This window comes from Mus caroli, unplaced genomic scaffold (genome assembly GCF_978045245.1).
Source record: "Mus caroli unplaced genomic scaffold, Mus_caroli_1 scaffold_10, whole genome shotgun sequence".
NCBI lineage: Eukaryota > Metazoa > Chordata > Mammalia > Rodentia > Muridae > Mus > Mus caroli.
In genome coordinates, this window is record NW_028227265.1 from 43,695,365 (window position 1) to 43,709,926 (window position 14,562).

A 14,562-nucleotide genomic window follows, 5' to 3' on the forward strand; every position below is an offset into this window, starting at 1 on the left:
GACATTAGAAGAATAACCAATAGCCTAGACAAGATAATAAAACACAAAATGATACTGTTTCATATCCTACAAATCAAGGACAATTCCATGCAATCATGTCAACTTCTGAATAAATGTAAAACCTTTTAGCTAGTGTTTTTACAAGAACACCAAGCAGCATGGTCCAATGAAAGTAGAAAAGCTCAGACTTTGTAGATTATAAATTTACTGCAGAAGATGAAGAACATAAAGCTTGAGGCCAAACAACAAAATCATACTACAAATATGCTTTTGTTTAATGGGGGAAAAAAAGGTGAAGAGATAATTATTTCACTGTTTAAAGGCCTAAAAAATGGCTTGCCACCAAGCCAGACCCTGAATCATGGTGGAAGGTGAGAACTGATTCTGGTCAGGTGTCTTCTGTCCTCTACATATGCACTAGGGTACATTCACACACACATACACACACACACACACACACACACACACACACACACACACACACACACTAATAAACATATGCTCATAGTAGAAGAGATAGCTCAGCAGGTAAAGGTACATTGGCTAAGCAACCTGAGTTCCATTCCTGTGTCCCATTTGGTGGAAAGTAAGGACTTCTGCAAGTTGTGCTCTGACTTTCACACATGTGTACCAGCACACATATGTAATAAAACATTATTCACATTTCTATAGACTCATAAAGAAATGGCTCATCCAACAGCAAGAGAAATAAGAAGCATGATGGTTTAGATTGCTTTTCTCCTACTCGTACCACTCACTATGCTGGTTTCAAACTGAAAAGAAAACATGGGATCTTTTGTCAAGAACCTTAATGAAGAATTACCTACATCAGGCTGGCCTTTGGGGTGTTGAGGCCTGCCCCACCAGCATAGCTGTAGACATTCTGTCTCATGCCTACCAGCTACCTTATATTGTTGCTGTATTATGCCTACTAGACATTGAGACAGAAAAATAACTTGACTCAGAGCAGGGTTATGCTGACCACATAGCCTGTTATGTTCTGTATGTTATGAATTTTGTTAATATTAAGAAATTCCACAACCACAAGCTTCACTTAGGACACATCAAGTTAAAGATCAATATAAACTTTTATTCTAAAATGGCTTGAATCCGGGCTGACGGACATTCAGCAGAGCTTCCTGCACTTGCATATAATAAGCTCATTGTGTTTTTTGCGGTGTTAGCCTTTATAAGCTGGCCCTGAGAAATGTTTGGCATACAGCTTTCAGCTCCCAAGTCTGCAGCTGTCAGTCTTATGGTGTGTGTTCAATAAACCATCTCTGTCTGACTGACATCAGTGTTTGTATAGTTTGCAGAGAGGCTCCAGAACCCCATCTGTAGGGGACTGCCTTGATTTCTAATTGCAGTAGGAAGACTCAGCACATTGGGGGCAGCACCATCCTGTAGACAGAGGTCTGAACAGCATGAGAGGAGAAAGCTATCTGTGTGGGACCAATAGGCAAGGGAGTGAGTATTCTCTTTGCTCTTGACAGTGGGCATATTTTGACTTGTTGATTCACTTTCTGCCTTGACAGTCCCCAAATAATGGGCTATAATTTAGAACTGAGAGCCAAACAAACCCTTTTCTCCTCCAAGTGGCTTTTGTCAGGGTATTTTATCATAGAAACATACATAAAACTAAAACAACTACCTTCATCAGAATGTCAGTGCCTACCTGAAACAGACACGTAAGATCCACCCTGTTTCTGGGCTTTGTGACCTACACTTTTAATCCCAGCACTTTGGAGGTATGTACAGGTGGATCTCTGTGAGTTGGAGGTCAGCCTGGTCTACAGAGTGGGTTCCAGGATAAGCACACTACAACAGAGAAACCCTGTCTCAAAACAAAAGGCAAATAAACAACAACAAAAAGAAGACCCAAGATCCAGCCTGTTGCCTTTTCCTCTTAGGAGGAGAGTTATTTAACCCTCAACTGAGATCTTTGCCCCTCCAATGTACATCTCCTTCACAGTAAGTGTGCCCGGTCTGTATGTGGTCTGTGGCCTAAGCTGACAGTGAAATACATAAACTATAGAAGGTTAACTGAAGAATAGTTCTGTCTCTGTAACTATAGGATAGTTGTCATCCATGATGAAGTAAGATTATCTTTGGTGGTATGGCTGATTTGGAGTCACCTATGCTGTTGTGAAGCCTTTTATCCATGGAAGCAAGCACAGAAAAGTCATAGGTTTGCCAAGTTGGACTTTTGTAGGACTATACTTTGTTCTGCTGTTTATATCCTTTCTGGGGAAGCAGATGTCTGTTCACATCTCTCCAGCAAAAGTCCATGGAACCTATGGTAAGAGACACTAATCTAGGTAATCAATCTCAGAATGAGTCCCTCATACTCCATGTGGATTACAGTAATATGTTCTACTTTCCTACTCCAAAACGATGTAGGTATCAGGAAAGGTTATGGCAATAAGAATACTTGAAACTAACGTAATTGTGGCATAGACAGTGTTGTCCAGGCCCATATTCTGAGCCACCATCTTCATGAGCTTAAAAGTGCCAGCTTAGAAAAGATCATCACAGCTGGGCTGTTGACATCCCATCACTGAAGTAGGTACAAGGAGAAAAGAGTCATGTGATCCCTATCCAAGCATTTAACTCCAAATCTCAGCCAGCTAGTTCTCTGCATTCTACCCTGATTGCAAATAGACTCAGAAAATAGAATATAGCCGGGCGTGGTGGCGCACGCCTTTAATCCCAGCACTCGGGAGGCAGAGGCAGGCGGATTTCTGAGTTCGAGGCCAGCCTGGTCTACAAAGTGAGCTCCAGGACAGCCAGAGCTACAAAGAGAAACCCTGTCTCGAAAAACCAAAAAAAAAAAAAAAAAAAAAAAAAAAGAAAATAGAATATATAGGCTGGGAGGACTAAGAAGAGGCTCCATCTATGTGGCCAAGGGAGAGTCATCGTTCATGTTGGTGCAGACCTTCTAGCATGGCTTCTTTAGGGCCACATATACCTGTCCATAACCCCTCACCCACTGCTCTGTAGGTTAATCTAATAAACCCATGGGTTCCCCACAGTAAGCTTTACTGGAGTATTTTAGTTTGTCATCAGGACTCTAGAAAGAGAGATAGACATTGTTTATGTCTCCTACAGAGAAGAAATTTTAGCAAGATAAAATTCCAAAATGATTCAACTCACCATTTATTTTAATGGTCTATATTAATAACAGAATTATGTTAATGAATAATAAAAATTAATGAAAATCACTTTAATTCTTTATAATTTGACAGATGTTAGTTCTTTATAATTGAGTAGTTTAAGTTAAACTCAAGCTGTACTTAAAAGAAAATCGAATTGTGGTAACTACTTAGTAAAAGTGAAGAATATAAAGTGCCATTACCTACCAGTTAATCATGCCACGAAGTGGGAAAGAAAACTTTACATCCTTATGTCACTGCCTTCCATTTGTCTCCTAAAGCTGTAAACCCTGGCTTCTTTGAATGCAAATGAATGAGACATTATACTTTTTGGGTTTCTGAAACAGGGTTTTGCTGTGTAGCCCTGACAGTCCTGGAACTACCTCTGTAGACCTGGATGAACTAGAATGTAGAGCTCCACCTACCTCTGACTCCCAAGTGCTGGGATTAAAGGTGTGCACCAGCACACCTGACTGAGCCATTATACTTTTAAAAAATCCCTTTTGCCATAGAAATTCACACATCCAAAATTAAGGCTGACAAGGGTATTCTTTAAATAATAAGTTATTTTGAACAATGAATATTTGTTAGCCTCCCAAGAATATGGATCTTTATCAAAGAGACAACAAATCTAGAATACAAACTTGAATCTAAACAAACATTTTCAATTATTCCACACTTGATGATGTTACGACAGTTTCAGGATTTCAAAGGCTTGGACTGGGAAGGGAGAGGCCGATCTGAACTATGGGAACCATCCTAGGATGTAGCTTTACCTTTTCAAAGTACATTCTTCAGAAGATGGTTCTGCAGTACTGTGTAAATTAATCCTTTAGAAGGATATGAGCATTTCAGCCCACGTGCTTTACCTTATCAGCCTGCCGCATGTAGCAGTAGAGAATTCCTCTCATACACTTTATGGCCGAGTGCTCCAGCTCATGGGTCCGTCCCTTGTCATCATCAATGCGCCTGGGTGAGAGAGATAACTCAGGAAACAAATTGGAATTGCATTTGAAAAGGGAGTAGAGCTTTTGATAATTAAGTATTTGACTAACTGGCTAATCCTCTGTTCTGGTGACATCTACCAATTCTGTCAGTGAAATTTCATCTTCCCGGCAGATATAAAATACTGCAATTAAAAGTCTCATGCTAAAGTTTGTATGGATTTTCCCTTGCTTTGCAGGAGAGTCAATTTTGGGGGAAGGGAATTTTCTAAAATGATCTGGCTAAAATTTAAAGTTTATTTCTATATTAGAAAAAACATCACCCACAATCATTTTAAATTCACTGTTACAAAATGCAGACAACCTATCTCTTTATGATCTGTAACTCCCAGTTGGATTCAAAAAAGCAAATATTAAATTTGGCACACAGTTCGTTTGTTGTACTCTACATATTAGTCTTTAAAGATTCCCTCAAGTAGACACATACCCATTGAATGACATATAATGCATACTCTGCCATGAAGTGTCATAGGCTCAGGTTTTCATTTAAAAATGAATTAGTCATATTTTACCTCTCTTGCTTTAAAAAAAAAAACAGTTAAAATCTAACCATTAAACTAGATTAAGATATTTTTTTAGGCCAAAAAAAAAAAAAGTCTTTTAATTATGAATTACCTTTAAAGGTAGATGAGATAGCCAGAAATAACCACGGCTAAAACTTAAGCATGACACACATTCATTGTTTCATTTACAGGAAGTGTCTGCAGATCATCAACACTTAAGAAATTATCCCATGCCTCACTTAATAAAGTATACGAAATTTTATTTCTGTAGACTTCATATACATAGGATGATGAATGTCAGAAAAGTAAATTATTCAAGACTGTCACTTATTGAGCCTATTTAATGTGGGCATTAAAGTAAACACATCATACCATTTGTCCTGATTCTCTTGACTTCCCTGAGATCTGCATGGATGATGTATGGAAGACTCAGTTCTCTCCTGAGGGCTTGGGGGAAGCCTGGTGCCTGACTTTCGTCCCTCTGTTTCATTTACTTTTTTAAAAGCAATTTTCTGCCCCTTGGCTATTTCAAAACTTTCAAATGTGCAAAAAAAGTTAAGGTAATACTGTAATGAATAACCATTTATTCTTTACCAAGATTCACCAGTTATTAATATTATCTTGTTTTAAATTCCAGAGCTAAGAATAATTTTTCTTCACAAGTTGAAAGCTACAAACTTCATGAGTATTTACCTGTTAGAAGTATCGAGAGAGAGAGAGAGAGAGAGAAAAGCCATTCTCTTAAATAACATAACTAATAATAACACTAATTATACTCCACACTTAAAAGAGTTGATGGTATGTTATGTAATATACAGTCCATACTCAAATTTATCAAATGATCTCCAAAATATACTTTGTAGTGTTCTTTTAAAGCATTAATTCTATAAAACTCGTCCATGTGGAGTTAGCAGGAGAACAGACGCCAGCTCACCTGTATGCTAGCGCCAAGGCCCAGGCACCCGCAGCACAGTACAGACTCTCGTGCACTTTGGACTTCTCTTCTCCACCACATGTTTTAGTAGGAAAGAGACCTGTAGTTGGACTTTGATACATCAGCATCGTTGACTTGACTACAACCACAAAGAATGAATACACAGTCAGTTCTTTCTCTTGGTTTATTCATCCTATTCTTGAAAGTTTTATTATTTCTAAACTTAACTTTAGCATAAAATTTTTGAAGATGTTAAACTGCTTCATGTAACTCTAGCCCACTGCAAATCCATACTGCACAAAGTTGTCTTTAGACTTGCGAAGAAAGCCTCCAACTACTTAGAGCATTAAAAGTCTGGATTTATGCTGCTTAATGCTAACATATGATACAGATCTTATTAAGATAATATCATACAAGGAGAAGAAAAGCTTAACCAAAAAAATAGGACTATAATATTTTGGTAAACTAGGTTAAATAGGAAACTTAAAGCAAATGTACAATAAATGGCTTTCTTTTAAGGCCAGTTCTGGGTTTTGAAAACTAAGTGATCCACAAGTCAGGAAGAAAAAAGGAAGACCACAAACAGGCCAGAGCCCTATACTTCACTGACAACTGCCAAAGGGAGTTCTCTTACTTACTGAACTGTACAGGTTAGGAATATGTTTACATTTCAAAAGTAAAATTCCATTTTTACATAGCAAGGGTGGCAACAGGTCAATGAGTGTGGACATAGCATAGGTCTGAAATCAATGCTTTCCTCTCTGTGACATAGTCACATAACAGGAAAATGAATACACAACACTACATTGTTATAGTTCCTAAAGTATATTTTATTTCTGTCAGATTATAAACAAACACTTTTCCTAACATACATTCAATCAATGCAATCTAGATTAAGATATAACATCTTCTTTTCTTATCTTTTTTCATTTAAATGATGTAAAGGCATACATATGATAGTTATATATAATGGGTTCATTATGATATTTTGATATACACACGTACTATATTATTATCATGTTCAACATTACCTTCTCCCAACTAGCACCCTTCTCCTTTATGTCTCCCTCACCCAATCATTAAAGTTTATTACAGGAATAAAGGGGAGGGTTTGCTTGTACGAGCCTCAGCACCTGACCAGACTGAAATGTCTCTCCTTCCCCTATCAACCAAGCACAAATCCTCAGGCAGAGGTGGGGGTCTCACAAGGCCCACTCCATTCCATGGCAGGCTGTTAAATGTCCAATCTTATACAGCTCTTTTAAGTTCTAGAGTGCAATAGCTATGCCAGAGCCTCGGTTCTGCTCCCCACCACTCCCTTTCTCCAGCTCTGACATTCTTAACACACTGCTGCTTTGTGCTTTGTTTGTTTCTCTCCTAAGACAAGGCCTTACTACACAGCTAGTCTGCAATTCACAATCTTTCTATCTCCATTTCCTGGATGCTGAGATCCGGTATGCCACACTACACTCAGTATTTTCAGACTAAACAAATATTCTCCACAACATTTCTTATCTTTCTCATGGTAAAGAATTGGCCCCCAACAGGGCAACAATAATCACTGGTTATTTCTTTTAAAACTACAATTAGTCCTCTTCAGATTGTTATTACTATAAAGATAACAGCAAGTGCAATATAACAGTGCAGACCAAAATCCTGGTGGAAAATAAGCTGAAATAAAGCTTACATGAGATTGAAAAGACAAAAAAAAAAAAAAAAAATCATGTTTTGGGAGATGAATGAAATTGGATATTCTTTACCATAATAGGACAAGAAGAAGCAAGGTTACCAAAAAAACAAAACAACACAAAATAAACAAACAAACAAAAAACAATGGACAACGCAATTCATGGTCTGATAAGAAAAGAAAGATTCCATTCATATATACCTCAAAGTTGCTTACTCACATTGGCCACATTGATCATGGATAAACATAACTTAAAATCAAACCAACCAACAACCAAACCCACTGGAGGAACTGATCCTGTTAGTGGGAGCAATAATCTGAGAGTGTATCTTTTGCTTCAGTGAGTTAGAAACTGGCCATATGTAAACAATCAAGCCTATACTCCTATGAAACATTTATTCATTAACCAAAACAAAAACATACTCAAGTTCTAGAGCCTATTAAAGTTGTTGTGGTGGTGTACACCTTTAAGCCCAATACTCAAGAAGTAGAGACAGGAAGACTTCTGTGTCAGTTTGGGTCAGCCTGGTCTGCATAGAGTTTCAGGACAACCAGGACTACACAGAGAGATGCTGTCTGAAAATACCTAAATAAATAAATAAGTAAATAAATAAATACAATATATTAATACTTAGGAAAGTTAAAATACTAAAAGATATTGGTAACAAAGTTATTCATGGGCCAGGTATAACCTGTGGATTCCCTTTAACAGTCCAGTATAAATACACAACTAGAACATTCAGGTACTTATGCAGAGAAACTACTCCATCTTCAAACTATAGAATAATAACTCAACAAAACATGATATATGACTAGGGAACATTGAATACTAGAAATAGGTGCTTACCAATTCTGTAATAATGATCCAACTTATCCCATAGAGTTTCATTATCAGGTCTCGGAAGATTGATGCTTTTAAGAGGTTCATAAACTGAGCCTAAAAGAAAAAGAAGACTCATCAATTAAGTCATTCTCACCCAGATGAATGATGAAAATTTCTAAATAAATGAAGATGCAATAACCAACAATGAAACTTTCAGTTTCATTTCTGAATGACCCTATTGATTCCTGGTAAAAATTTCAGTATGAGAAGAGCAGAAAAGACTCTTAGCAATCATAGAAGAACCCTAAATGCTGTCTTACCAGCAAGATCAGCATTCAACCCAGAGGTGCGGTGAATACAAGGTCCGACAACCCACTACTCCTAACACTCTGGAGTGATCAGGAGCTCAACTACTTTTCAACGAGAAACAGATCTAAGTTCTTAAGTCTAGACCATGCTACTCATGCTAATACTTAGAAGGTGGAATGATCACACTTCAAACACCTCAACCAAGAAAGATAAGGCTCACACACCCCAGAGCCATACAATATAAAGAAACCCAGCTATGTTTCAGTATCTCACACATCCAAAGCCATTCACTCTACATTCAGTTATGTTTCATACTGAAAAATTTAAACTCCCAAGTTCTCTTGCATTATTATCTTGACAACAAGCAAAACGCACTTCTTATATTTCTCAGTCATGGAAACTATCCTAAGGCATCAGCAAAGCACACTGCTCAAAAGCTACAAAATACACAAAAATCACAAAATGAGTACAAAAATTCAACACTTGATTATGCACTGTCTCAGCTGCTACATGAAAGGGAGACATCTGAATTAAGTACTAAGTCCTAGCTCCATTCTTCTTAAAAGCTCTTAGAAATCATAACATCTCACGTTCATAACTCATCCCTAAAATTCAGATACTATTAACCAGATATTTTTTAAGAAGTCAGTATAAAAATTAACTTATATTTACCCAAGTTGGATAAATGCTATTGACATACATTAAGAGTCTATTTTTAAATAGAATAAAAATCATTTATGCTCATAAAATTACTATATCCGATATGTTGATTTAAAGCCAGACGAGGACTGAGAGATTTCTCACCAGGTAAGGGTTCTTGTCCTCAAGTCTCATCTATGGACTCACGCAGTAGGAGGAGAAGACTGGCTCTCACTTGTCCTCCATATGAGCAGCAAGAGCCACTCCCCTCAAACAGAGAGAAAACTGAAGCACTATGCTTTAAGTTATTTTCTAAAGGTTATTAGTAATTGTACCAACTGGAACGGCTCCATAGTAAGGAATGGAGACCTTTGCAAACATACACAGATCATATGAACAACTTTCCTTCAGCTACACAGAGAACAAGATCCTCCTTCTCACCTCTGCCATAGCTAAAGGCTGATATAAACATAAGCAAAGTTTGTCAGCTGGGATAGAACAAACATTCCCAGTGAACTTCATCTACTAAGAAAGAAACACTGGATGCAAATGATCACAACCTGTAAGCATGAATGTGTAACCTAAGGACAGTATTGCTTAGGGGAAAAGATTATGAGCAAATAATATCTTTGTTTTTACTTACATCTTCACTACTAGTAAAGGTAATATTTTACCTTATATGTGAAAAAGAAAATAATCAACATTTGAATATATAGGGATCTGGGGAGAAGTCTCAGATGGTAAAGTAGTAGACGCATAAACAGCTCCAATGTTAGCTGCCACTGCATGTCCAACCCTGCCGACCAGAGCGTCCTCCAGCTCACTGTCCTAGTTAGCTTGGTCCGCTGCTTTCTACCACTGCGGTTTCCTTCTGCTTTATACCCTAACTGCACTCAGCTCCTTCCTGTCCATTTACTGTAAGCAATGCTACTTCCCAGGGTATGGAACTAATTCCCTGGGTTAAAAAAGATGCTCCTAAAGCATGAGGTCCAGAGGAAAACACCATCCATTTCAACTTTTAACCTGAATGGTGCCTCAATACACCAAAAGCCTGAGACATTCATAAAAGGAGATCTCATCTCTGAAGTTAACAGCTTACCAGTACAGTAAAATAGTTAGTTCATTAGTGGACATTGCAGTACTGCCAATGAGACAGACCTAATTCTACAATGGTAAAACAGATAGCGCCAGAGATGCTCATAGCAGGGAACTGAGTTCTAGACCAGAGACAGTACAGGCTGTTGACTGAAACCTCTGCGAGGGAAAGGTAAGCATAGGCTAGTGTCTCCAGTGCTTCTGAGGCCATGCTCAGACAGACCCAATGAACTCAAGGCTCACATGACAGAGAGAAGGACATTCTAATCTTTTGGGAGCCAAGAAGACCCAAGGATTTCCCAGAGGCATTGATGAAAGGACAAAAGGAACAAAAGTTTTGTATCCTTAACCAGGGACAGATGTGGCAAGGTCTGTTCTGGAGCAAGGCCAGGGCCTCAAAGTTTTGGTTCCTGGGAGAACCTGGCTTCCCCCCATGAAGGGCTATGGTTTAAAATCCTAAGGCAGCTCTGTCTAAAGATTGTTGCATCCTCTTGCCAACACTGACTTAGCTCTCTGCTGATCTTGGCCCATTTCCCTACTGCAAACAACATATAAGATTGTGTATTTCTTAATAAACTTGCTTGTGATAAGCCATGATTTATGGAATGCCTGGTACCAGCTTCCTCAGCCCCTGTCCTCCCCTCAGGAACTTGTCATAGAAGAAGGAATTGTTGGCTGGTCCAGGGCACTAACCCATCTGAGAGCTGAAGGAACTGAGCCTAGGTATGGACACCTTACATTAAAGTATAGGGAGTTTCTAATGAAATAGACTGGCAGAAAATCAAAAGGCAGCCTTAAAGATCACCTAAGACTTCCTTCTGAAGATAGACACACACCTTACATGTTGTTGATGCAGCTTTGCGATGTGTGTTCACAATTGTGTCCATGCAGCTGCTTGTATGCCATTCTATGTTAAGACAGAATGGAATAAAACAGAATCTGACCTTGAGTTCCCCCAAATAACTGACAAAACCTTTGGCTGCTCTGATTCTTTATAAATGATTTTTAGTTTATGCTATTGTTATTTTTATTTTTAATCCTTTTCTTTTTTGGCATGCCTAATTTAACAATGTGTATGTGTAAATTCTACTTACTGGGAGACATACCAATAGGCCTACTAAGTACATATTTATTACCTGAAATACTATTATTTCCTTAAAATGTATTGAAATGGTATTTAGGACTCTATTAAATGTTTCAAAAACTCAAAATGCAACTTGTTTATATACAACAACATTCAAAGGAGGCATTAAAGCATTGTTAAACTAACAAATTGTACACTAGATACATGGGCTTTGGTAATGATTTTCTTCTAAAAAAGGTTCTGGAAGAAATAATCTGTTTTTAATCAAAGGTAAGAGGAAAATTACATAAAATGCTTTATGTTAATCAGAATCTTTCTCAGTTAGCCTGGAAATGCTCAGTGGGTAATGTACTTATCATCCAAGGATGACAACTTGACTCTGGATCTTCAGGACCCAAATAAGTACACAGTAGCATCTGCAGTCCTCAGTCCTACAGAGACCAGAGTCAGGAATAGGAGGATCCCTCCCAGCAACTGGCAGGCTAGACTAGCAAGTGCAGCTTTGAATAACAAGAGACCCACTTCAAAAATGGTAGAAGGCTAGGAACAATGCCCTAGAGTGTCCTCTGACCACACTAACAGCACATACTCACATGGGCATACATGTATGTGTACAAACACACCTACATACTCACATGTGCATGCATATACGAGCATAAACACACCCACACAATCACATGTGCATGCATGTATGTGCACAAACACACCCACATACTCACATGTATGTGCACAAAAACAGCCACACATGTACATATTTACCTCTAAATACTATACACCTAAGTCATCTTATTAGACTAATTATAATACATTTCTTCTTCAGGACTTTCTTAATATTTAAGTATTACATATATTTAACAAATCTACAATGCATGTTAAATGAATGGATATGTCTATAAAAGTTTTAAATTTGGGGCTCATAATGAAAATTAAAATAGATAAAATTCCAATAAATAGTAAAATTCTAAATCTATGTTTTCACTCAACAAAAATAGCTATGTGATTAAGTTTGAAAATATTAATATATCTTATGCTCGCATTTACACATTCATAGAATCAAATGTTTGAAGTAAGAAGAATCTGAAGTATTATAATGATATAGAGCATTCCACATGTAGTTGAATCCTAAATTACAAAACTAGGATTAAAAACTACACATATGTCTCCAACTGCACATGCATAAAGATAACTGAATACTTCTAAAAGCCTAGAAAGATATAACAAATGGTTAAATGACTACCTCTTGGGAGACAGGTATACTTTTATACCATGAAGCTCATATTATCTAAAAAGCTAGGTATTTATCTACCACTTGTATAGTTTCTTAAAATAGAAATCAAAATTTGAATGTCTAGCCAAAATACATCATATAGAGAGTTCATATGCCCATCCAGTCTCAAACTCCTGTCAAAGCTATGAGGGTGATATTAAACTGGGATTAAATGATGTAAATTTCAACACAGAACTCTTTCAAGAGGGAGCAGGTTATGCTCCCTTGTCCTTGTCACAGAGTCTCCTGAAACAACGCTTTACTAAGAAGTCTGGTCCTTCATCCTGGCCTTCACTAGCTGCTTTGCCTAACAGACTGTTTGAAACCATCTCATGTGCATGCGTGTGCTCTGAGGTATTACTGGAGATCAACTGAACATCCACATTTACATGTGTCACCATAGGAAAATCGGTAAGAAACATTTTTTTAAAAAAGAAAACCTGTTAAATGAGCAATATGACTGTATAAGAAGGACTCTGTAAGAAGCAACTGTATTGCTTATACTTATTGCAATATAGCGCTTCTTCACCTAATCCAAAGAAGATGAGAAGAGGCAGGGTGCCGCTCACACTTTGTTTTTAATAAAAAGATATTAAGTTCTTCCAGTGCCCTTCAGATAAGAAGCGGGACATTTAAAATACACTTAAGGATACTACTCCTATGTTTTATGTATTGACCTGAAGAATACCAAGCATTCATTTCGTGATTCTGTTTTCCTCTTTGTATTTACAGTCTAGAATTAGAGTACCTTGCCGAAAAGAATTATGATATTATATAATTTCTGCAACATCCAAGGTGATTCAAATAAGTTTAATGTTCCTAATATTTTTTTAAATATATTTTACCCTTTTTTTAGTAGATAAGTGTTTTTGCCACATTTATGTATGTGGTTCACGAGCACGCATGGTGAATCAACAGATCATAACTGGGTGTAGGATCCCCTGGAACTGGAATTACAGGTGGTTGTGAGTCCTTGCTCCTCTGCAAGAGCATCAAGTTCTCTGACCTACTGAGCCATCTTGCCTGCCCCATTCCTTTTAAATTACAATCATTAAAAAAATGTGGGGGGGGGGGGCATTTACAAGTCTAACATACTAAATGTGCTCCCGATTAGTACATTCCCTGCAGTAATCTTAGTACCAACATAGTCTGAAACACAATGGTACTCAATACATAGTTACTAAGTAAATGAAGTCCTATTCCTCTAATGTCTTCACTTTGCCAACGTTATTTCGGGTGGCTGCAGTAAATGGAGTGACTTGAGACAGCTGAACTCGTGTGACTCACTTAATGTGACCACAGAGTAACTCAACTTGCTCAGTTATGGTCTATAATGTTTTTCTGTTCTTATAAAGATGGGTATGAATGAGACCACAAGTGAATAATTAAAAATAATCTGAGCAAGCACTAGATTATGGATGTAGCCTTTTTTTTTTTTTTTTTTGCCAGTTCTTTTTTAGTTTTAGTGGTAGGATATGCTGTGAAGTTGCTGCTTTCTAATAAAAACAAGATTTTCAAAACTCACCATGTTCAAAACTCATTATTATATTCAACACCTGTCCATGGGCAGGTTGTCATTATTCACAATGAATTACATCAATAAATTCATAAACAATAATAAATTAATATATTTTTATTCTTCATTAATTCCTTTATTTATCCACTTTATATCACAATAGCAGCCCCCTCTCCACCCAGTAGCAGAAGTGGAGGAGGAACAGGGTGAGGGGTATTGGATGTAGCCTTTTTAAGTGAATTGTATTATAGAGGATAGCACTTAACCTGGACATAGATGATTTCTTAAGAAAAATTCAGGACCACTATTCCACACATGAAATTTAAATTTCATATTTATAAGATTTAAATTATGCTCTTATCCCAGCATTAAGTGAGTTATATACAAGAGAAAAACCATTCTATAACATTCTGTCTTCATAATTAAGATTTATTATTTCTCTTGTTATCATATTAATCTTATCAATATTACACAGGATGTTTAACCCAAAAATTAGTAGCACTAATTTAACATTTTCCCATTTTATTTTATATAAGAGGAATGAATAGA

General features: G+C 37.2%; 1 protein-coding gene across 6 annotated transcripts in view; it reads right to left on the reverse strand.

The window, feature by feature from the left end:
* Nucleotides 1–14,562, reverse strand: part of Phkb (phosphorylase kinase regulatory subunit beta) — a 204,791-nt gene that overhangs the window by 163,610 nt on the left and 26,619 nt on the right. For all 6 annotated transcript variants that reach the window (XM_021169806.3, XM_021169805.3, XM_029480583.2 and 3 more), the window contains 3 exons: nucleotides 8,128–8,217; nucleotides 5,594–5,732; nucleotides 4,022–4,121 (listed from right to left, as the gene is read on the reverse strand). In XM_021169806.3, coding sequence (XP_021025465.1) covers nucleotides 4,022–4,121; nucleotides 5,594–5,732; nucleotides 8,128–8,217 — 329 coding nt within the window. The remainder of the gene's footprint in view (nucleotides 1–4,021; nucleotides 4,122–5,593; nucleotides 5,733–8,127; nucleotides 8,218–14,562) is intronic.